Here is a 25118-nt window from a genome sequence, read left to right on the forward strand (position 1 = left end):
GTTAAGCATTCCACTCTTGATTTTGGCTCAGGTCACGATCTCACAATTCATGGGATCGGGCCCCATGTCGGGGCTTGGGATTCTTTCTGCCCATCCTCTGCTCTCTCTTTCTCTCTCTCTCAAAAAAAGGAGTTCTACATCTCCTCTCCCAGCAATTTCAGTTCTAGGTTTTAACAAAAGGTAATAATCAAATGATGATAATAATAGTAATAATAGATACACATAAAAGGATATATTTTATTTAAAAAAAATTTTTTTTCAACGTTTATTTATTTTGGGGACAGAGAGAGACAGAGCATGTACGGGGGAGGGGCAGAGAGAGAGGGAGACACAGAATCGGAAACAGGCTCCAGGCTCCGAGCCATCAGCCCAGAGCCTGACGCGGGGCTCGAACTCCCGGACCGCGAGATCGTGACCTGGCTGAAGTCGGACGCTTAACTGACTGCGCCACCCAGGCGCCCCAAAAGGATATATTTTAAAGAACTATTTGTAAAGGCCAAATATTGTAACCAACCTATTTGCCCATCAATAAGGGACTGGCTAAGTAAATTTTGACATCAATAACATGAAATATTTTTAGGTGTTAAAAACGATGATTTGATATGTATTTATTGATTTGGGAAAAAATTCACAATACAATGTTAAGTAAAACAAAGTAGTTTATATAGTAAAGGCTTATTTTGATAAAATCATAGTTCATATAAATAGAGAAAAAAACCAAAAAAGTACCCAGTCATTATACGTGAATGGTGACATTATAAATAATCACGACAGAGAGAGAGACAGACAGACAGACAGACAGAGACAGAGAAACTTTACACTGAAAAATTAATTAGGAAAAAAAAGATGTAAGTGATTTTAGAGCAATGATTTGTATCACTGTACAAGTTTGAATGAATGTCATACAGATTAGCAAGTTTCCCAATTCAGGGCAGGAGCTTCTAGTACTCGATTACAGCCAGGGAAGGATCAGGTCTTGGTGAGGATGAGATAGGAGGTCGTCTCTCTGGATAGGGCTACCGTCTAACCCATCATGCTTCAGCAGCCCGCAGTAACCTGTTATTTCTCTCCCCAGCCCTTTCCAGTTGCTGCTAGATGTGAAGGCGGGTGATGGAGAAAAAGAAGAAGGAGGAGAATCAGGTAGAACCAGGACAACTGTGTCAGGCAGGGCCAGCTTTCCCAGCGTGCATCCTCTGCAATCGCACAGAATCTGGCACTCAGAAGCATAGAATTTCAGCTGTCACGGTCTTAAAATTTCTAACACGCTCATCTTTGAATTCATGTTTTGTAAGTAAAGTCCAAAGGAGCAACAGGGCATGCACGCGAGCAGAGGAGATACACGCACCACGTGTGTTTGCGACTCTCCACCTTCCCATGGACACGTGTGGTATTAGACACGCAAACTCTGGTGGACTCACAATGTGTGGGCGTTGGGTTAGACTCAGAGTGTGTGCAAGTTATGTTACACTGACAACTGAATAAGCATGGGGGTAGGGAGAGGAAGGCTCTCACTCCTGAGAGAGGCCATGCTTTCCTTTCAAATCAGAACTTGTTTCAAATGCAGAAAGCAAGCAACAGTGTTCTAGGAAACACAAAGCACTGAGGATTCCCATATCCTTTCCGACTCAGGTTATGTCTCAGTATTTTACTAGCCAACCACTTACGCTGAAAATCATGACATGGAGGAAAAAAGAAAGGTAGGGCTACCCACTGTTCCTTTCCCTTTCCTTCTCTGTCTTCCCTTATTCATCAGGAAGTGGAAGATAGAGAATGTTGACAGAAAGTGAGTGCATCAAGAAACGAAGTGAAAACGGTGGAGGTTGTTTTGTTTGTTTTGTTTTGTTTTGTTTTGTTTTGTTTTGTTTTGTTTTGTTTTTTGGTGCAGGGTTTCCCCTGTTCTGGTGAAAATGAAATACATACACGTGCCTGAGCTCCAGTGATTCTGCATGAGTTCAACGCTCACGTTTGTGTTCAAAACTGGGATTGCAGGATGTAAAGATGAAAGGTAAACTCATGCTAGTAAGAACACCGAAGAGCAAATTAAAAACTCTATGAAGGGGCACCTGGGCGGGGGGGGGGGGGGGGGGGGGGCTCAGGTGGTTAAGCATCCGACTCTTGATTTCAGCTCAGGTCATGACCTCACAGTCTGTGAGATAGAGACCCACTTCGGGCTCTGCACTCACAGCGCAGAGAGCGCTTGGGATTCTCTCTCTCCCTCTCTCTTTGCCCCTTGCCCTTGTGTGCACATGCATGCTCTCTCCCTCTCTCTCTCTCTCTCTCTCTCAAAATAAATAAATAAACTTAAAAGAGAATAATAATTTCATAGACATCGCCTCATTATCAAAATAGTTAAGTGATCGTTAGCCTGGGTTTCTCAACCCAAGCACTACTGACATTTTGGCCATCATCTTTAACTAAGACAACTCTTGGTTTTAGGGGTTGTCCTGGGTATCATACAGTGTTTGGTGGCCCCTGGTCTCCACCCCCCAAATGTCTCCAAACATTGCCCACTGTCCCCTGGAGGTCAAAATCAGCCTGGTTGAGAACCACTGATCTAATCTATGGTCAGGTTTTATTCTACCTTATACATAGCTCTCAAATGCCTCCACAGCTCTCCATTCCCCTTATCATTCATAATGCATGCCCATACCTCTCTCCTGGACTGCAGCCCAAACCCTCCTAACTCATCTCCCTGAATTCACACTTGGCTGCCTTCTGTACATTTTATATGCAATGGTCAGTGACCTTACTAGAACGCAAAAGAGATCCTGATGCTTCAGACTCTTTACCATGACTTCTGAGACCCCGCAGGAGTTGACCCTTCTCAGTGTTTCCCCTAACCTACACCATGCATTCCTCATTTCAGCCAGACTGAACTTATTTCCATCACTTTCAACACACCACCCATACTTTTTCACACCTCTGAGCATTAAAGAGTTTTCTTCTTTTCTAGGCTGCTCTCTCAGCTGCCCTCATTCTTGTAGTCTAAAGATAGTAGTCAACTCCTCCAGGGGCACCTGGGTGGCTCAGTCGATTAAGCATCAGACTTCGGCTCAGGTCACGTTCTCACGGTTCAGGAGCTTGAGCCCCGCATCGGGCTCTGTGCTGAGAGCTCGGAGCCTGGAGCCTGCTTCAGATTCTGGGGCTCCCTCTCTCTCTGCCCTCACCTGCTCATGCTCTGTCTCTCTCTCTCACTCTCAAAAATAAACATTAACGGTCAACTCATCCAGGAAGGCTTCCCTGACAACCTGAGTCTGAGCTTAATACCTCTCGTAAGTGTTTACATGCCGTGCGGGACACCTACCACACTACAGGGATATGGCGATTCCCTTTGCGTTTGTTTGTATTCTCCACTAGACTGTTGCTCTGTCACACAAAGACCATGTCTGCACTGGATCTCATATCATTACCTGGGTGTTCATTAAATATTGTTCAAGGTTCAAGGTATCGCAGGGAGGAAAGAAAGAAGGAAGGAAGGATTAGCATTGGTAAAGAAGTGACTAGAAGTGAAGGAAGTAAAAAAGGTTGAACAGCAACTTCAAGGACATGAATGAGAAAGGGAAGAGGAAGACTGGAGGGTGGCTGACCAGGAACGTGTAGCCGGATAAGGTGAAGTAGAGATGTGAAGAATCTGAGTTCATAAGCTGGCAGAATGCAGTATCAGTAGGAGGAAGATCCCGAAGCTAGAGATGGGAAAGAACACGGGGTGACTGAGAAAAAAGGGTCCCAGATGATGAGAAGACATTTTGCGATGGTACGCCGGTCTCTTCTCTTCACTAAATCATTCTGAGGGATTTCATATTTGTGCGACTATGTTTGTCTCTTGTAACTTTTTTATCTTGTTTTATTGCTGTTTAGTTTTCTGATTGATGGTTTTCTTAACTGACCTGATTAGTCATATCAGTCAAACTTTAGGTATGCAAAGTTCAAAAACAATACCCGAGATTCTTATCTAACCATGTGAACAGGCTTGCCAGAGGCAAAATTTAATAACCATGAACATGCTTCTGATTGACTGCGACTTTCAAAAAACAAGTACCACTTCTTACTTGTTCTCAAAAGGGAAAAAAGTACTTTTCAAATGGAAAAGTTCCATGATTTATGGCTTCTAAACACAGGCATGACCTTAAAGAAAATAAATGTTATCGGGAGCACACGTGCTTCTCACTCCAGAAATGATTTTTATTGTCCTTTGGAAAATCTGTGCATCTGATGTGTCAGGAAAGCTGGGTCCTGATCGCTGATCCTCACACTGAGTAACTGAGAGTTTGGATAAAGCTTTAATCTCTCAGAGTCTCTTTTCCTCATTTCTGAAATAAGCAGTTTGATCAGCATAACTGGATCAGTCATAATGCATTCATTAGATCATGCTCAGTAGCAAACAACTCCTAACATCCTTCAGTGGTTGATAGGCTCTGTTCCTAAGAATAAGGAAACAAAATTATCATGCAAGTATCATCCTTCAGTGGTTGATAAGCTCTGTTCCTAAGAATAAGGAAACAAAATTATCACGCAAGTGTCATCTGTATGAAATACCATTCTCAAAGATACTCTCCCTCAAGGGGCCAACATGCCTAGTATCTCCATCTTGCCACTCTGCTATAAAATTCTTCTCAAGGCACCTGGTTGGCTCAGTTGATGGAGCATGCGACTCTTCACCTCGGGGTTGTGAGTTTGAGCCCCTTGTCGGGTGCAGAGATTTCTTAAAAAGAAAGAAAAATCTTGGGGCGCCTGGGTGGCTCAGTCGGTTGAGCATCCGACTTAGGCTCAGGTCCTGATCTCACGGTCCACGGGTTTGAGCCCTGTGTCGGGCTCTGTGCCGACAGTGCGGAGCCTGGAGCCTGCTGGGATTCTGTGTCTCCCTATCTCTCTGCCCACCTCCCACCCCCCACCCCACCACTTGAGCTCTCTCTCTCTCTCTGTCAAAAATCAATAAACATTAAAAAAAATTTTTTTTAAAGAAAAAATAATCTTAAAAAATAAAACTTCTTCTCTGGCTCCTATAGAGCTAGATGTTGACAACATCCGGTATTTGGGAAAGACGGTTCTCCAGTTGATGAAGTCATCCAGTGCATCAATGTGGAAGTGATCCACTGGCCAGTGTAGCCTAGTAGTTAAAAGCAGTACTACTGACTACCCTTGTGACTCTGGACACATTATTCGACCTCTGTGTGTTGTTTCAAGGACTAAATGATTTAATAAATGAAAAGTGCTTGGGACAATGTTAACCAGCACAGAACAAGTACTCAGCTAACATTAGCTACTATTTACAGGAATTCAGCCATTGTTAAAAGAGCTCCCCAATTCCACAGGACTCTAGACATCTACTGCAACGAAGTTAATTTGGATCCAGAAGATGTCAAGAAAAATAGGTCTTTTTTTAATATAACTTTTTAAAAATATTTAATTTGAGAGGGGGGGGGCAGAGAGAGAATAGGAGAGAAAGAATTCCAAGCAGACTCCATTCTGTCAGCACAGAGCCCAGTGTGAGGCTCGAACTCACGCACCATGAGATCATGGCCTGAGCTGAAATCAAGAGTCAGACACTTAACCAACTGAGCCACCCAGGTGCTCTTTTTTATAGAACTTTTGTTTTCCTTTTACTTTCTGATTTTTTTTTTTTTGATGAGCATGTACTACTTTTATTTTTTATTTTATTTATGATTATTTTAATTTGAGAGAGAGAGAGTGAGTGGGGGAGAGGGGCAGAGGGAGAGAGAGAAAGAGAATCTTAAGCAGTCTCCAAGCTCCGTGCAGAATCTGACGCAGGGCTCGATCCCACAACTCTGGGATCATGACCTGAGCTGAAATCAAGAGTCAGACACTCAACTGACTGAGCCACCCAGGTGCCCTGAGAAAAGTTAGGTCTTACAGCTGGAGGTTTTCTTTGAACATTCAAATCAAGTATTGCTTTTTCAACCATCAACTCCAACTCAAGCTGTCAGTTCACAAACAGAATGTCACATAATTTCACGAAGAAATGTGATTCCTAAAATAGAGAATGTGTTTGGTAATAAGATATCTTGAGGCAAAAAATAAGTACTCAACACACATTAATGAACAGAGAGTATAAATAAATGAGAGTGATGGCTTTAATAGCCTAGACAACTTCGAGCTTTATGTAAACTTTACGTGTAAGGCAGCATCGTCAGTTACAAGGCAAGAGTTGAAAGTTGATTTTAAAGTGGTCTGGATCATGACTGTATGGAGCATTGTTTGTAAATCAAAACCCAGGGAACAATGTAAGTCCTTCAATCAAAATGTGTTAAATAAATTATGCACACATCCTTGTGATGGAATCTTAAGCTGTTATTTTTCAGTGAGGTAGAGCTGTATGTGCTGAATATGGAAATACTTCCAAGAGATATTATTAAGCAAAAAATAATAATAAGTTCAAAACAGTGTGTACAGTATGATCCTATTAGTGTCAAGGAAAAGAATAATAATATGCTTTACAGATGGATATAAGGTTCTTAAATTGGGGGGGGGGGCACGCCTGAAGAAGCTAATAACAAGGTTAACTTTGGGCAGTGAAACTGGCATTCAGGAAGTGATGAGAAAAAGACTATTTGATGCATCTCTGTATTGTTCAAATTTTTAGCACCTGGAAGTATGGTTTAATTTTTAAGTATACAGTTTAAACAGGGAAAAAAAGACTTAATTGCACAATAGGCACTGATCCTCTGAATTGACAAATCACCCTAGGGGCCGCTTTCCTTGGCCCTATCTCCAGTCCTATTGGCTGCTGCCTGTTCACGACACTGAGTTCCAATGCTGGCCGTGCCTTTGCACTTTTCTCCTCTAAACTTAATTCGGCTCAGCTATGCCCCTCTCAGCCTCTCCCATTAACCTCTGAGAACAGGTCTTTGCTACCTGCCACAACGCTCTTCTGGTTTCTGGCTAAACCCTTAGCAGTTCAGGAAGGGGGACTGCCCACTGTTATCACAAAGTGAGGAAAGCAGATAAAGTACATGCACCTAATGCAGCTTGAAACCTCTCTCCCTCTCATTTCCTCCTGGCCAAACACTATCCACTCTTCAAGACTTCACTCCAGGGACAACTTCTCTTGAAAGCTGTCCTGAACTCCCAGATCAGAATTAACCCCTCTCTCACCAGCGTTATTTTACACACTGTTTTTATCCGATGTATACTTAGCCCATTTGGATTTGGATTTCAGTTATTTGTGCCCGAGCCTACCAGGCGGTGTTCCAGCATCTCTGTGTTTTTGGAAAACACCTAGATAGAGCACTGTCCTCAATGAACGTATAGCTAGATATTAGGGAACTTGATTTCCATTAACTTGAAGTTGAAAACGTAAGGATACAACCGAAAAAAATATGCAAGATGTTCAGCCTTGGGTGACAGTCATGGGTTCCACAGCAATTCCACTGTGATTGAGAAAAAAAAAATGAGATTCAATGTCCTGCCAAACAAGACAAGCCATATAAGGTGCTAATGAGCATAAAAGACCATCAAGAAATCAGAGTCCTTGAGGTAAGTCCTCAATTTTCTACAGACACCTGCCCCAAGTCACTTCCAAAGTTTCAGAGTACAACACTCAAACAATCCAGATGTCTCCAAGCCTTAATGTGCAGTTGTTTGTACATGAATTGGGGTGACAACTAACATGACTAATTGCCAACAGGACAAGGAGGGTAGAGAGCCTCCGTTAGACAAATTTAGAAACAGCTGTCCCCTGGCACCATGACTTCTCATCACTGGTGTGACAACCATATGGAGATTAGGAAGGAAGATCTTAAGACAACGATTCCACCACCAAGGCAATTTTTTAAAAACCTACGTCTGGTGATACCACACTGTTCTACAGGATAAGGTGCAGAGTGTTTCAGGGGACAAGGAACTGGCCACAGAACTTCCTCAAAGTGCCTACATCTTAGAGCAGAACAAAGGTGAAGACTGAAGTAGTCACTTCTCACAATGAAAAGGCACTAAGAGAGGATATGTGTGTGAATATATACATGTGTATGGAAGATGGGGCAGATACGGTGCATGTGTGAGAAATAATGAGGTAGGAAGATAATCTGGTTTGTGTTGGAAAGAGTTGGTGGATTATATGCGCACATGCAATGGCAAGTAAACAAGACAAGAAGTAAAAAAGACTAGAAATCCAGTACAGTTCTGTCCCACTAGACCAAAACTGTAGGGAAGTCACTTAACCTATGTTAGCACCAGCGTCCTAATCTATTCGTGGGGATATATAAAACTATTCCATCTAAGAGGGGTCATGAGGGGTGCCTGGGTGGCTCAGTCGGTTAAGCGTCCAGCTCAGGTCATGATCTCACAGTTCGTGAGTTCAAGCCCCGCATCGGGCTCTGTGCTGATGGCTCAGAGCCTGGAGCCTGTTTCAGATTCTGTGTCTTCCTCTCTCTCTCTGACCCTCCTCCGTTCATGCTCTCTCTCTGTCTCAAAAATAAATAAACGTTAAAAATAAATAAATAAATAAATAAATAAATAAATAAATAAAAGGGGTCATGAAGACTCCACTACCTCCTTATAAAGATATCAACCTCCTTATAAAGCACTGAAGTCACTTCCAGAACTTTTCCATGATGGAAATGATGGGAGCTTCCGCATGTAAGAACCAAAAGATTCCTTTTTAACTCTATGACTCCTCACACCCACAACACAAGACCCATGATAGAGATGGAAAAAAAAAAAAAAACACAACAGACCCAATACCATATTATGTTAAACAAATCTATAGGTTTCTATGATACATAATCAACCAACTCTTATTTAACCAAACACAAAGAGCCTGCTTATTTCCTGCGTTATATATTTGTTACTGATGCTTTTATTGATGATGTCATCAAATAAAGTTTTCAGGGCAAATTACGTTCGGTCACTAAGGGTGTGTTGCCAGAGAAGAGTAAAGAGTTCTACTTCAATGAAGGTATTAGTAGAGGGAAGAGCTAGCACATGCAGACCTCAAGCATACATTTACTCCAAATATAAGTGAGATGAATGAGTCCCAATGTACATGGGTTTAACTTAAGCATATTCAACAATAGGGCCTTGGATAAAAGAACGAGGAGAAATGAACAAGAATGAGAGAAGCCTGTACTTACGCTGTTACTTTCCTTCAACCTAGAACTTAGCCTCCAGCCAAATGTAAAAGGAAGCAGAAGAATTTAAATTCTAGGTATTAAGCTTTCCAACAGCTCAGTATCTGGTGAGCCAAGAGGTTTTCAAGGATTGTTTTGACCTTATGTATTTTTCTTTTCTGGGATGAGCTGTTTACGAAAACAAATGGCTGGAATAGCCACAACATTTCGTCTAAAAATGGCCTCACATTTCAGGTGTATGTGCCAGATATTATAGAAGACACCACTATCCAGGACTTTCAGGTATTAGAAAATCACATTCCTCGCAAAGAAAAAGACATCCAAACAAAGGAAATGCACACACACATACACGCACACACACAAACACACACACACACCCTGTACATATACACAGATATTTTCACAATGAGACGTTCAGAAATAGAACGAAGCAGACTTAGAAGAAAAGACAAGCCAGATCATCTTAATAAATCTCGAAGAAAATCCCACCTACCTGGTGACTGCCCGAGTACAGATGGTAACAAGGAAACAGCCAGCCACAATCATCCAGCCCCAGCCTCCATCTGGAGGAGAGGTAGACCGAACTCGGTTTCTTTTTGCCATGGCCTCAGCTCTTTTTTTCCTCTTTTTCGAGTTACTTCAATAGCCCAGTTGTGATCCTAGAAGAGGTTTGCTGTCCAGTGACTTCTTGCTGGCATTCAAGACTGGCACAGAATGCTACCTGGCACACGGGTTACTGGCCATCTAAAACCAAAAACCAGGACATATTTATATTTTATGGTCATAACCAAAGGCTGATTTTTCACTTGACAAAAATGATCATTCTTTTCCTGTTAAATACGGTTATTTGTAGCTATGGATCCTGGACCGGGGCAAAGGCCATTAGCTGTCCTTGATACCCCTTCTCCTTCTGTTTAATAACAGATCCTCCTAAATTTTAGCCAAATCCAGGTCCGCCCAGTTTGATACCATATTTCCTAACCTCTCTTGAAGGTGGATGTGGCAACATGGTTTAGCCTATTTTTTTAAATTTTTAAATTTTATTTAAATGCAAGTTAGTTAACATACAGTGTACTAATGATTTCAGGAGTAGAAGTTAGTGATTCATCACTTACATGTAACACTCAGTGCTCATCCCAAGAAGTGCCCTCCTTAATGCCCATCACCCATTTAGCCCAATCCCTGCCCAATACCCCTCCAGCCACCTTCAGTTTGTTCTCTGTATTTTTTTTTAAATTTTTAATGTTTTATTTATTTTTGAGAGACAGACCGATTGTGAGTGGGGGAGGGGCAGAGAGAGGGAGACACAGAACCCGAAGCAGGCACCAGGCTCTGAGCTGTCAGCACAGAGCCCGACGTGGGGCTCGAACTCACAAATAGTGAGATCATGACCTGAGCCAAAGTCGGACGCTTAACCGACTGAACCACCCAGGCGCCCCTGTTCTCTGTATTTAAGAGTCTCTTATAATTTGCCTCCCTCTCTGTTTTTAATCTTATTTTTCCTTTCCTTCCCCTATGTTCATCTGTTTTGTTTAACTTCACATGAGTGAAATCATATACTTGTCTTTCTGTGATTTATTTAGCTTAGCTTAATACACTCTATTTCCATCCACATTATTGCAAATGGCAGATTTCACTCTTTTTTATCACAGAGTAATATTCCATTGTGTGTGTGTGTGTGTATACACATATATATACACATATACACACACACACATACATACACACCACATCTTCTTTATAACATGGTTTAGTCTAAATGAAAGGGATGCAAGGAAAAATAATATGCCATTTCTGGCTCATGAGCTCAAAGGCCAAGGCACTTTCCCAGGACTTCCACCACTCCCTTTCCATAGACTGGAGCATGGATATAAGGGTGAGACAGCTATGCCTACACACAACAGGACAGCGCCCTGGGGGCTGGACAGCTATGGGGTGGAAGGACCCTGGGTCCCTAGATGATGGTGGAGAAGGGTTGCCTCTCTAGCTCTGGACTACACACAGCTTTGCACAGTTACACAAAATACCAAAACGCTTCAATTTTATTTGAGCCTCTGTATTCTCAGTCTCTCTGTTACCACAGCTTAGGCCACGTACTAATTATTACACTGAATGAGTCTGATAGTAACTTCTTTGGCATTTCTGATTGGTGATGCAATAATTTTTAGTTTTTCATGAAAAATTTTTTGTCAATGCTGTATTTTGTAAGTGTGTAATTAAAGCAAGAAGAGAATGGCAAATAAGTGAAACAGAATAGAGAGTCCAGCAGCAAGTATATAATAACTCAATATAGCTAAATAAGGTAGCAAAGATTAGTGGAGAAAAAAAGGATTACTCACTGTATCATGTTACAGCTCTCCCTCTAGTTCTAAACCTACTAGATAGGTCAGAGTTAAATGTAAAAAAAAAAGAACAATCATTAAAAATCTAGGTGAAAATAGAGGCAAATATTTATCTGATCTCTAGATAGGAGAAGGGCCCCTGGAGATGTAAAGTAACGTAACAAACCAAGGGAAAATTTGGTTGATTTGTCTAAATTAAAATTTAACCTTTCCTACATATCAAAACGTGTAATAAATAAAACCAGATGATAAACCACAGACTTGGGAAAAAGATAGCAATACGTGGTTCAAAAAGTAATGGCTGCAACATTAATTCAATCAACTACCAGCACTCACTGTGTACCATGCGCCAGGCAGTATTTAGGGCACTGGAAATCCTATGGCGGGCAGACTCTACCGTACCCCTATGGTCCCTCCTCCTGTGTTCTTGACTTTGTATCATCCCTCCCCTTGAGTGTGGGTGGGACCCGTGACTTGCTCCTAACCAGAGTAGGGCACAGGTGACTGGACAGGAATCCCACGATGATGGCATCCTGTGTAAGGCTCAGTCATGCTAGAAATGAAAGCTCTCATTCTCCTGCTTGCCTTGAAGAGCAAGTTGCTACACTGCACACTGCCTATGGAGAGGGCCACGTGGAGGGGACTGTGGCCAGCCTGCTGGGAGCTGAGGACGGCCTCCAGGAGACAGCAGAAAACTGAAGTTCTCAGTACTACAACAGAAAGGAAGCAGATTCTGCCAACATCCTAAGTGATCTCGGAAGCCGACTTCTTTTCCTCTATTCCTCTATTCCTCAACTGAGCCTCTAGTTGAGAACACAGACTGGCTGACATTTTGACCGCGGCCTGCGACACCCTGAGCTGAGGACCCCGTTAAGCTGTCCTGGATTCTGGCCTCACAGGAACGGTGACGTAAGGTGTTTCTCAGTGTGTTTTTTAGTATATTAAACAGACTTCTTAAATTACCATTAGGGATGAATTATTTAAGAGACGAAAATAAGAGTTTTGACAGGACAGATACATTTTCCACTGGACTGAGCAAATCACTCAGTGGTCGGTACGATTGTATCATGGTCACCAGAAGAAATCTGAAATAATATTAATTCAATGCAACACCATTTCAAATATGGAGAAGCCCGCATTGTTTGGAACACGGGCTATGTACCACTTGGTAAATGATGGGCAAATCAAACTAATAAGATATCTTTTACTTTAAAACCACAATTTTTGAAGGAAACGGCTCACGGTAGAACCTTACAGGTGTGCCTCTTTAAAGCCACCCGAACAAACCGGTGGCCTGTGAGTTCACAGTGAATGGGATCAGTTCCCTTATAAGAGAGGCCCAGAGAGCTCCTTTACCCCCTCTGCCATATGAGGACACAGCTTAAAGAAGTCTGTCTAGGAACAAGGAGACAGGCTCTCACCCAACACCAATCCTGCCAGCACCTTGATCTTGAACCTCCCACCTCCAGAACTGTGAGAAATAAAGGTCTGTCAACCACCCAGTCTGTGGTAGTTTTGTTACAGTCGCCCAAATGGACCAAGACACCTAAAACTTTAGATTTCCAAACTCTCTTGAAAAATTGGAAGTGCTAAAGATATGGAGCTGGCATTCCTTTGTTGAAGCTATCAGAGGGAGTCAAGTACCAGCACATTCCTGGATAAGGCCCGTATTCCCCACGTCACCCCGTCCCTGACCTCCTGTATCGCCCAGCCCTGCTGTTTCACTCGTATACGACACCTGACAGGCTCCTGCAACAGATTTTGAACGTCTGCCTGTACCACATTGCCATAACTCCAAGTTTCTTGAACAGCCACATGTGGGTCACATTTATGGGATACTTTTCGTCCAGCACGTCTCTCTCTCACAATTTTAATGGGACTGGCATTTGAAGTTCTGCCCACACCTGCACGCGCACAACGAAATAACTCACTGCTTAGACATAATGAGGTGGCAAGTGTCATGAAATGACAGAATCAATTGTACGAGTCAAGAAGCCAAACTCGGAAACCTCTGCCTTGGTTCGGTCCTAGCCTCTTCATAGGTTTTCCCATTAAAATAACCCCAAGGGTAAGCTGTGTTCCAATTTAAGGCTATACAGGGGCGCCTGGGTGGCTCAGTCAGTTAAGCGTCCGACTTTGGCTCAGGTCATGATCTTGCGGTTCGTGAGTTCAAGCCCCGCGTCGGGCTCTGTGCTGACAGCTCAGAGCCTGGAGCCTGTTTCAGATTCTGTGTCTCCCTCTCTCTCTCTCTCTGACCCTCCCCCGTTCATGCTCTGTCTCTCTGTGTCTCAAAAATAAATAAACGTTAAAAAAAAAATTAAAAAAAAAAAAGACTATACATCCACGAACCCATAAATGTCCAGCGTAAGGACCATCCCCAGTCAGTGCTGCCCAGTGCTGTTCAAAAATGCTCAAACAGGGACGCCTGGGTGACTCAGTAGGTTGAGCATCCAACTTCACCTCAGGTCATGATCTCACTGTTCTAGAGTTCGAGCCCCACGTTGGGCTCTGTGCTGACAGCTCAGAGCCTGGAGCCTGTTTTGGATTCTGTGTCTCCCTCTCTCTCTGCCCCTCTCCTGCTCTCTTTCTCTCTCTCTCTCTCTCAAAAATAAATAAACATTAAAAAATTAAAAAATAGAATGCCCAAGGAGGCAGTATAATACAGCGCGATAGATCAGGAATTAAAAAGTTGTTCAAATTCTTTGAACAGTCATCTCATTGCTGGGAAGTTATCCTAAGAAAACAATTTAAGAGAAGATGGACACTATGGGTGAAAAATAATAGTTGCATTATGAATAATATATAAAGCAGAAACAACTTAAGTGCTCAACAACTGGGAAGTGTTCGAGAGCTATGACACAAGCAACAAATGGAACAGTATCCACCCCTTTAAAGCCATAAACAAGAAGATAACATTGTAATATGGGAAAACATTTATGATGCAATGGTAAGGCAAAAAGCCGCTACTAATATTGTGTGTGCATTGGGAAGGAAGCGATATGAAACTCACGTAAAAGTTGTATATTCGTAACTGTCACAAAGAGTAGGAAGACTGTGCCAGAAGGAATGCAGTTGGAAAGACTATGCAGAAAAGTATACAGCCAGTATGACTGTTATGATTCACTTTCAAAACTGTATTTGATACCATTTTATATATAGTTTTCTTAGGTAATTCAGATCCACTCCTGCACCGTGGACATGCGCACGAAAATTCTTTGTATAGTTTCTCGAGGACTAGAAAGAACTGTATCATTTATTGATGCAACACAATGAAACTTAGGTGATTGTTCAGTAGAAGATATGATGTAGGTAACAAGGCCTGGCAAAAGAAAATGTTCCGTTTCATTACAAAAACATTAAGCATCATTAACTTTTACTTCGCCTCTGCGGTCTCCGTTTGTTTCAGCCGAGCAGCTTCTCCCTGGCATTCCCACAATCTAGGAGTTCAGGACCAACTTGAGAGGATCTCTCAAAAGATACAATTGCATGAATCCAAATTAAAGAGGGGAGTAACCCTCCCAAGCAGCGCCGAGCTGACGGCACAGCGAACAGAGAGGTCTGTTGTTAAGTTAAAGTCAACCTGGGTAACACCACAGACCCAGGAACATTCTCACGGGGTTCCAGGGTGGGGAGAAACAGCTCTGAAAGCATCGGTGTGCAGTCCTATGATTAATCAGTCCTCTTGAGCAGGCACACGTGAGCCTCCCAAGCCTCAGAGCTGGGCACTGGCTTCTCCCCTTCACCGTGATGATGCTGAAGCCCAGAGAAGAGAAGGGACTCACCTGGCAGCGCTATGCGGAGATGCAGGTGGAGACGTGTGGTCTGGCGGATTTTGGACGGTGCGCCTGCCCATCCACCCTCCAGATTTCAGAGCGGCTATTGGGCATTTCTTTCAACAAGCCGTGCAAATAATGGTGAAGGCTGAGCACCCATTCGTGTGAGTGCTCATGACGAAAGAAAGGGGAGGGAGCCCACAGGTTAATAACACAAGGGTATACTGCCCAAAAAATAACTCGTGTTTCTTTCAAAACAGGTCACTTACTAGATTTATACGCCTTCAGAAGAGCACAAGTTAGACCAGGCTAACCTAGTTTCATAGAGACTTTGGAGCAACCTGCAGGTCCCCTACAGTATTAGTCTGCACATTCTTATAAATAATTAACTGGCCCGATACGGCACAAATATAATGAAAAAGTCCTTTACTGAGCTAACAGTATACCTAAAACAGTATGCAAAGGAAGCATGTTACCATCACGTAGTTCGTCATTTTACTGATCAGCCTCTAATTTATTTTTTTTTGTTTTCTTTTTTTCTTTTTTTTTTTTAAATTTTTTTTTTCAACGTTTTATTTATTTTTGGGACAGAGAGAGACAGAGCATGAACGGGGGAGGGGCAGAGAGAGAGGGAGACACAGAATCGGAAACAGGCTCCAGGCTCTGAGCCATCAGCCCAGAGCCTGACGCGGGGCTCGAACTCACGGACCGCGAGATCGTGACCTGGCTGAAGTCGGACGCTTAACCGACTGCGCCACCCAGGCGCCCCAATCAGCCTCTAATTTATTTCATTTTGACGTCCAACCACTGAAATATAATTGCATTCTGCATCTCATTCTGGTTTCAGAAAAATCTTTTTGGAACAAAAGAGGCTCCATGTTATGATGTCCCACTAAGATTACTCCTTCACAGTACAAGTTAGGCTATATGCTCAATTTCACTTCATCCTCCTTGCTTTCAAAAATCTAGACATTTGCAAAGAATTCTTGCCAATGGTCCATGACTTTCCAATATGGCACTACATTTTGGGGGCAAATCTTTCATGTTGCCTTCAGTAAAGTTTTCTGAAGTGATCTCCTCTGTCAGAAGACCCACATATTTCTTACAGTCAGGACACTGCTAGAGAAAAGTCCACAGTGGTCCTGGAACCACTCATTTTGTTAGGCTCCCAACATGGTCTATTATTCTTTCCTTCCTCCATTCCCTTCTATGTCCAGTGCCTTAACCTTCATCAAGTACGCTTCTTTATTAATTGCTTTGCAGCCACAAAACAGATAAGGGTGTGTGGGAGAAAGATATCAAGAGCAGGAATCAAGACCATTGGGTCCAACTGATACTACTTAGTAATGACCCTGTGCAAATCACCTCCTCTCTGCTACCATTTCCTGATCTATAAAACCAGGGAGTTGAATTACTGATGTTTCAAACCAGGTGACTGATTATTAAGGACCTCTTCCCCCATAGGTGAGTTACCTGGTAGTCCAGACACTCTCAGTAAACTCGGATTGATTCTACTCTTTGTTTTTACTTAAGAATCATGAAATTTGCCAGTCTTTTTTTTTTTTTCGGCATTTCTAAAATATTCCTCTACTGCAGATAATTTTTGGAAATATCTGATATTAGGTTGGCAAGCTGGTTTTCTCTCATTGGCCCCGTTCTATCATTAAGGCTAAGCCCAGAAGTTTATTGTTGTAGGAAACGAGAAGATGCGTCCTGTCCATAATAACTTCATCCATAAATAAGGAACCATAGGATTTTGCTGTAGGGGAAGTTTCCACCACACAAAGGGAAAGTAGAAGCCTGCCCAGAGATGAAGGGGAAAGGTTTTTTGGTTTTTTTTAATGTTTATTTATTTTTGAGACAGAGAGAGACAGAGCATGAACGGGGGAGGGTCAGAGAGAGGGAGACACAGAATCTGAAGCAGGCTCCAGGCTCTGAGCTGTCAGCACAGAGCCCGACGAGGGGCTCGAACTCACGGACCGTGAGATCATGACCTAAGCCGAAGTCGGATGCTCAACCGGCTGAGCCACCCAGGCACCCCCTTTTTTTTTTAAAGGAAGAGTGATGAGCTGCCTTTCCCATTCTCTCGAGTCCTGAGCAGGGGTAGGTAAGTGGTACAGCGAAGAATTAAACTGGGTATTTGGGGCAGGGGGTTGCAATAAGGAGGCTTGTGCTATGTATCCTGTGGGTAACTGTGGAAAGACCCAACTTCATTGGGTGCCCTTGGCCTGTGATGTGTCAGGGCAGAGAGAAAGCCAAAGACAGTGCCTACTGACCGTCCCTCACCTCCCATGTGACACAGAAGTGGCCCAGATGCTCTTCCGTATTCTCAGTGGAGACATGAAATACATCTAAGCGATGAGAGGCAGGGCTGTGGCAAAGGGGAAACAGGCTGAGCCAAACGGAAATCATGGCTGATCTTCACACGAGGATCTGCAACAAGAAAGATGGGGAATCCCCCCAGGTCCTGGCCATAAAGGCAGTACGGACTGTAAGTTTCACCAGTAGCACATGCGTCAGCATGGTACACAGTGAGGACAGAAGCCAACACCCAGAGACCAGCCAGATGAGAGTCGTGGGCAGGACGCCCAGGCACCAACACCAAGGAAAGCTGTGCCTAGGCTAGTACGAACTCAGGGACCTGCATGCCAACCACCTCCTCCACCATTACGCATGAGTTCTCCCCGAAGCCAGACAGGCATAGAGGGGAGGGAGGGATAAACACCACAGAAAGGAGAAACAACACTTACTTAGAGATTAACCTTGGATTTGGCTAAATATTGATCCCAGAAGACTGAGCGAAGATGCAAGAGAGTACTTTCAACTTGCAAAGGCTGCTAGAAACGTGTTGAAATTGAGGTGCAATTCATACACAATAAAACACACCCATTTTTAAGTCTTTGTTTTGATGACTTTTTGATGTATACACTCACATAACCACAACCACCACAACCAAGATATAGAACATTTCCATCACCCCAAATATTCCCTCGTGCTCCTCTGAAGTCAGTCTCAACCAACCTCAGCACCACACCCCCACTGATTTGCTTTCTGTCCGACATAGATTAGTTTTGTCAGTCAAGAATTCCATAAAAATGGAACCACACAACAGGGACTATTTTGTTTCCAGCTTCTTTCACTCACGATAATGTTTTGAGATTCATCCAGGTTGCTGTGTGCATCTGTAGATTCCTTTTTATTATTGAATAGTAACCTATATAATGGATATACTGCGATTTATTTACGTAGTCATCTGTTGATGGACATGTTGTTTCCAGTTTTAGACGATTATGAACAAAGCTTCTGTGACATCACCTATACAAGTCTTTTTGTGGACATCTATTTTCGTTCTCTTGAGTAAATACATAGGAATAAAATTGCCGAGTCATGTTGTAAGTATATACTTAACTTTAGAAGAAACTGCCAAACTTTTTTTCAAAAATGGCTGTACAATATTATTAGTAATATATCAGAAGTCCAGATGCTCCGGTGTATAATGGATTCACATTGTAGTTTCTTTTTAAGTTTATTTATTTATTTTTGAGAGAGAGCACAGGGGAGGGGCAGAGAGAGAGGGAGAGGGAGAAAATCCCAAGCAGGCTCTGCACCAGCAGTGCTGAGCCTGATGCAGGGCTCGAACAGACGAACCATGAGATCATGACCTTAGCTGAAACCAAGAGTTGGACGCTTCACCAACTGAGCCACCCAGATGCCCCACACCTTTTAGTTTTAATTTGTGCTTCCCTGATGATTAAGGATACTAACCAGTTTTTTCATGTACTTATTAACTACTCATACATATTCTTTTGTCTATTCAAATATCGTGCACATTGGGGGGGGTGTCTTTTTATTGAGATATAAAAATTCTTTGTATGTTGTAGATACAAGTCCTTTGTAGACTTATGTATTATAAATATTTTCTCCCATTCTGTGGCTTGCCCATTCGTTCCTTAGTGGTGTATTTTGAAGAACAGAAGCTATTACTTTTGACGAACAGGAATTTATTATTTTGTCTTGTATAGTCAATTATAGTATTTCTACATATTAGGGTGAGCAATTACAAATTAAAATTTAAAAATGCTACTTTATAGTAGCATCAAAAACCATGAAATGTCCAGGAACAAACTTGACATAATATTTGCATTATTTTTACACTAAAAACTCCAAAACAGTGCTGAGAGCGGTTTATAAATGCCTAAAAGAGAGAGAGAGCTACCACGTTCAGTCCACGGAAGATGCCGAAATCTATCCAAGTTGACTGATCCTTTCAGTGGCGAGGAATCACAGAGGGCGCCAGGTACACCGAAGGGCAATCTTCCAAGTATGCCATGAGAGGATTCCAACACTTTTCTGCACAGCATTTATAGCCTTTATAGCAGTGGAGCAAAGCGTTCCAGCTGGTAACCCTGCAGACTTGTAGCCTGGGCCAGCTGGTAACCCTGCAGACTTGTAGCCTGGGCCAAACACAAGCTCTGACAAGGACTGAATGGGGAGGGAAGTTAAAGAAAGTCCTCTCTGCTTGGGTTTGCACAGTCTGTGGCTCAGGGACCCACCTATTTTTTCCATCGGAGTCTCTGGGTCTTAGGGATGACTCCTAACGCATATGGATTTATTTATTTTTGTTGCTCAATGATATCACATGTGTGCTATGAAAAATATTGTTCTTAGTAAAGAAAAACTAGTGATTCGCTTTTGCCCCCTCTCCTCTCTGCTTCTCTCTGCTTAGTCCTCCAACAGATCCTGGTAACAGGGGAGTACAACTACTGACTTCGACCAGAAAGCTGGGGCTGTCTCTTGGGCACCTTTGGGCACTAAACTGAGAAATTCTGACTTCTGGCAATGCAGCTGCTCAAGTTCCTACCTTGTGTGAGACTTCGGGGACAAGAATACGTTACAGAAGACCTAGAATAAACAGCAGAGCAATTTATATAGTATTTGGTCTACACAAGGGAGAAAAAGGTACGACTTGTGATTCCCGTAAGGCGCAGAGAGCAGAAAGCAACATTCTTTCTCTCGCCGCCAGCTCCTAACCCACAGAAGCTGCTGAGTCTAGGCAACGTCAGAAAAAATGCTTACTTCTGCGTCTAATAGTTTGTTGATGGTGCAACTCATAACCAGGAGCTTGCTCCCACTTACTGTTTTCTTCTGCAGTGACGGAGTTCTTTTCTCTCCAATTTGGAAGGGCATGTAAAAGAAGTGACAGGCCTGAGCTGTAGCCCTCTTTGATAAAAATATGTGGGGGCGCCTGGGTGGCGCAGTCGGTTAAGCGTCCGACTTCAGCCAGGTCACGATCTCGCGGTCCCGGAGTTCGAGCCCCGCGTCGGGCTCTGGGCTGATGGCTCAGAGCCTGGAGCCTGTTTCCGATTCTGTGTCTCCCTCTCTCTCTGCCCTTCCCCCGTTCATGCTCTGTCTCTCTCTGTCCCAAAAATAAATAAACGTTGATAAAAATATGTGTGTGTGTACATGTATGTATACACACACACACACAATATGCAGTCAGAGATGCCTGGGCCTGGGACAGTGTCTGGTATGAAGCTGGCGTTCAACATTTGTGTGGTTCAGTGAATAAATCCTGGAGTCTAACTCCGTGGCCTTGCGGAGTCTAATTTTGCACTCTTACGGCATATGGAGTTATTAGGTGAGAATATGTTATATCAGAGGCTTCTTGGCTGCAGAGGAGAACCTCGGGGCTTGTGATGAATTTCATAGGGTCTTTCTGTTAGCTGACAGAGAGCCTTTTATTGGAGCACAGTGCCGCCTGTCTATACCACAACATTTTCCTCGCTCTGTAATCGCTGTTGCTGCCATGTGGTTGGAATGGGAGGGGCGACCAGTCCGTTATTTTGGTGGGCTAGAACTTAACCCCTCAGGTCATACAGGGTCGTGGAGAATGGCTGTTTGAAAGCCACAGTGAAGTCTGCACAGAGTGTGAACTCCCTGGGAGCGGGGACCCTTGACGCTTCAGTGCCTTGGACACTGGCACTCAATAAATACTTAGGGGATGAATATCCCCAGTTCTCACGTTCTGGACATTTTCTCAAATCGCATGGGGAAGGGGGAAGGGGAGCTTGAGGAATGGGGGGAAGAAATTACCCATCATTCTTTGTTCTTTTTACCCACTGTCAAACCAGGTTGACCAGCCTTCCCAGCATCTGGGTAACAGAGCCTTAAGTGAATGTATCTCACTGAGTACACCAAGCATGGCCAGATCCTGACCCCCGACCAGGCTAAACCTGGAAACACAACTTCACTGCTAGTATAATATAAAAACGCAGATTTTTCCTTCCTGAGTAGGGAAAACCTGGTTCTTCCCTCTGGGTGTTTCTCTCCTATGAGTCTCCTTAACCTCCCACACAAAACACGCTTCTGTCACTTCTGGTCACCAGACACGTGGAGGTTTCCCCCACACCAATAAGAATTCGACTCAATTCTGATACTGTCAACCCAGAGAGAGTGTCAGATCCCACAGGTTGAGGGTTCGGGCCCAGAAGTCTGCCTCTCACCTTACCTCCAGACACCAGACACAAGCCTAGGATGTCATCTGAACTTCTGACCAACACACTGTAGACGGGCAGTTCTAATGACCTCTTCCTTGGGTTCAACTATTTTGCTAGAGCGGCTCACTGAACACAGGGAAACGCTTGCTCGCATTTACCAGTTTACTGTAAAAGGGTACAATAAAGGACACAGATGAGCATCCAGATGGAAGAGACACATAGGGCAAGGTATGTGCGAAGGGCCGCGGGACTTCCACGCTGTCTCCAGCCATGACGCTCTCCCAGCACCTACATGCGTTTGCCAAACCAGAAGCTTCCCGAACCCCACACCACTGGGAATTTATGGAGACATCCTCGCAGAGACAGGGTCAATTAGCTCCATTTTCAGCCCCTCTCCCTTCTCTGAAAAAGAGAGGTGGGTGTGAGGCTGAAAATCCCGCGCTTCTAATCAAGGCTTGGCCTTTCTGGTGACTAAGAGAGAGGCTAAAAATGCACACGGGTTGCTGGAGGGCTCACCTACAGGGCCTGGCACTCAGCCCACGGTCTGCCTCACACACTGCACAGGCCATCAAATTCCACAGGCCCTTAGAGATGTTTATTTTTGCGCTCCGCAGACTCTGCTCACTGCTTGAGCCACAGTAGGTCACGCAAAGGACAAGGTGTTGCCAAGGCTGAGAATGTGGTGTACTTTTTGGTTCAAGACCGAGGACCTGAGTTTCTTTCTGGAAATAAAAAAACTTGGAAAGGATTTTACAAAAATTCTTTCAAGATGTGGGTGGTCACCTCTGTCTCGATCCTGATAGAATGAGTTAGAACGGAACCAGTTCATTCTACTTTCTCCTAGTTTGGGGCCCAAGGAAAAGTCTGGTGAATTTTAACAGCAAAGGCCTTGGAAGTAGTTGCCAACTTCTTCATGTGTGAGTTTGCACTAAACGTTTAAAAATATTTCCTAAAATAAATCAATAAAATATTTCCTTAGCCAAACATGGCCACACACACACATATGTGCTGATTTTATCTGAGAGAGACCGAGCCCGAGTTGGGGAGAGGGGCAAGTGAGAGAATCCCAAGCAGGCCCCACGCTCAGCACAGAGCCGATGTGGGGCTCGACCCCGTGACCCTGGAATCATGACCTGAGCCAAAATCAAGAGTCAGTGTCTTCGGGTGCCTGGGTGGCTCAGTCAGTTAAATGCCCGGCTCTTGATTTCAGCTTAGGTCATGATCTCACGGTTCATGGGTTCAAGCCCTGCCTTCGAGCTCTGTGCTGACAGCACGGATCTTGCTTTGGATTCTTGCTCTCTCTCCCTCTCTCTCTCTACCCCCCCCCCCCACACACACACGCTCTCTCTCTCTCTCTCAAAAATAAAATAAATAAACATTAAAAAGAACAGTTAAAAAAAAAAAAAGAGTCAGATGCTCAACCGACTGAGCCACCCAGGCACTCTAGCAATGGTTATATTTTTAATATGTTTACTGATTAAGAAAATATATAAAGACAACAGTTAAAATGAATCTCACGGTATGTTCAAATATATTTTATTTTACAAATCACTAAGGCACTTACAAACATTTGAAAGAGCCTGACAACTGTGTAAGATATTACTCTGTTTATGGATGAGGATGCTGCGTGTGCATGTGGGTTTGCATATCTTGTACTAACTCTCTTGTCTCCTTCCAGGTCAGAGACCCCCCAATTAGAAGCCCCTCTCTGTCTATTAAGGGTAGGGTTGGTGCCTTGGAGACCATAAATTCCTTCTGGTCTACTAGGTGTTTTTTTTGGTTTTGTTTTGTTTTTTTATCCAAGGTCCTTTTTTATCCAAGGCCAGGAAGTTGGGGAGGCTTCCACAAAGACATTTAGAAAGATGTGAGCTGTGTTCATAAACTCTAACAAAGGTCAGTAGAGTCCCCAGGGGGTAGTAATAGTGGAAGATATTACCACCTCTAGGTCTGAAGGACAGTTACTGGAACCTTCTATAAAGTCACCATAGAAAATCCTGAGCAAAGGAAAGCAGCCAGTCCACAAGGATCATACAGTAAAAGAGCCAAGGACACAAATGCACCAGCCTCACACTCCAGATGCTTTCCAAGTCCTCTCAGTAGCTGGACTCAAGGGGGACCCATTTGATGCAGCCCACACGTCAGTCTCCCAGGGTGGAAATGGATAAACAGTGAACTTGGACAAATGGAAGCCGTCCGGCACACCAGTGTGGGCTGTAAGCTTGTGTCATGCACCAGGGCTCTGGTTAAAAGATGAGGTCAATTCCTGAACCGCAGCCAGGCTTGCCTTTAGACAAGAGCAAGTCGCTCAAGGTTACCAACTCCAACCTTTTGGCTTATTTCAAATACAAAACTCAGTTGTGAAACTGACCTCCTCCTTTGCTGCTCTTACTTTAGTCCCCCCTTAGTTTCAGCCAGCACTCACCCTTAAAGGGACAATGCCCAAATCTGCCTCTCTGCTGCCGACATTCCTCAACTTGTGGACTCAAACTTCCAATAGCCTCCGGGGTACCTCAAACTCACATGTCCAAAAGAGCACAGGCTATTCTCCCCTGGAAACACAGTGTGTGTGTGTGTGTGTGTGTGTGTGTGTGTGCGCGCGCACACACGCACACGTTTAATGCCTTCAGTATTTTCCAACTAGGCATACTAGAACACTCTGAGTCCCCTTGACAACTCCCCAGCTCTCATAACCAGCGAGTGCAACTCATGGCTTCTGCTTGTGTGCCTCTCACATCTGCCCTCCCTTTTGAATTTCCCTTTGTCTTGTACCTGAGCCACACTGAAGCCCACCCCAGTGTTCCTGGCTCCATCCATCACTTACAGAGTGACCCCATTTAGACTTCTCTGCTACTCACTAATCGCAACTCTTATTTAGTGTCTCAGTGCCCCAGCTGCCATATCTGTAGGACAGATCCATGTACAATACCTACAAATGGGGACAAAGGCCTTCTTTCGATTGATTCCATGTGTCAGGGACTCCAGCAGACGTGACATCCTTAACCTGTCTCAACCTCCTCACTTCCTTTTCTCCATAGGAGGAAAGCAGTTACCTGATTTGTGAGTTTGGGAGAAACAGATACAGTTGCACATATTCAGTTCCGCCTTTCTCACCCTTGTCTCCCCCACCCCCCGCCCCTCCACTTGGGATCTGCCTGTTAGCAGACCGTGCTCATCCTTCTCAGGTCTCCCACACTATAAATGAGATAGGGGCAGGTCCCCTTGCCAGTAAGCCTGTGGTTGTCCAGGGCTGGCAGGGACTGCGACTAGGTAAATCTGTATTGTTGATGGGGAAAGTATTGCAATCCTACTTGGCTGGTAGTCCCAAGCCTCGTTCCCCAATTATCGGTAATCATTAGCACGGGAGGTGGCATTTTGATCTTCTTCTGTTGGATATCCGTTTCTACCTGTACACTGGTTCAG

At 43.8% G+C, this 25118-nt stretch overlaps 1 protein-coding gene across 5 annotated transcripts in view; it reads right to left on the reverse strand.

Annotated features, from left to right (window-relative positions):
* Nucleotides 1-25118, reverse strand: part of SLC16A12 (solute carrier family 16 member 12) — an 83438-nt gene that overhangs the window by 13481 nt on the left and 44839 nt on the right. For 4 of the 5 annotated variants that reach the window (XM_047825621.1, XM_047825618.1, XM_047825619.1 and 1 more), the window contains one exon: nt 9580-9830. In XM_047825621.1, coding sequence (XP_047681577.1) covers nt 9580-9689 — 110 coding nt within the window. In that variant the 5' untranslated portion in view covers nt 9690-9830. Of the gene's footprint in view, nt 1-9579; nt 9831-25118 lie in introns of those variants that run through there. The other variant, XM_047825622.1, reaches the window with a different exon arrangement.

This window comes from Prionailurus viverrinus, chromosome D2, assembly GCF_022837055.1.
Source record: "Prionailurus viverrinus isolate Anna chromosome D2, UM_Priviv_1.0, whole genome shotgun sequence".
Taxonomy (NCBI): Eukaryota; Metazoa; Chordata; class Mammalia; order Carnivora; family Felidae; genus Prionailurus; species Prionailurus viverrinus.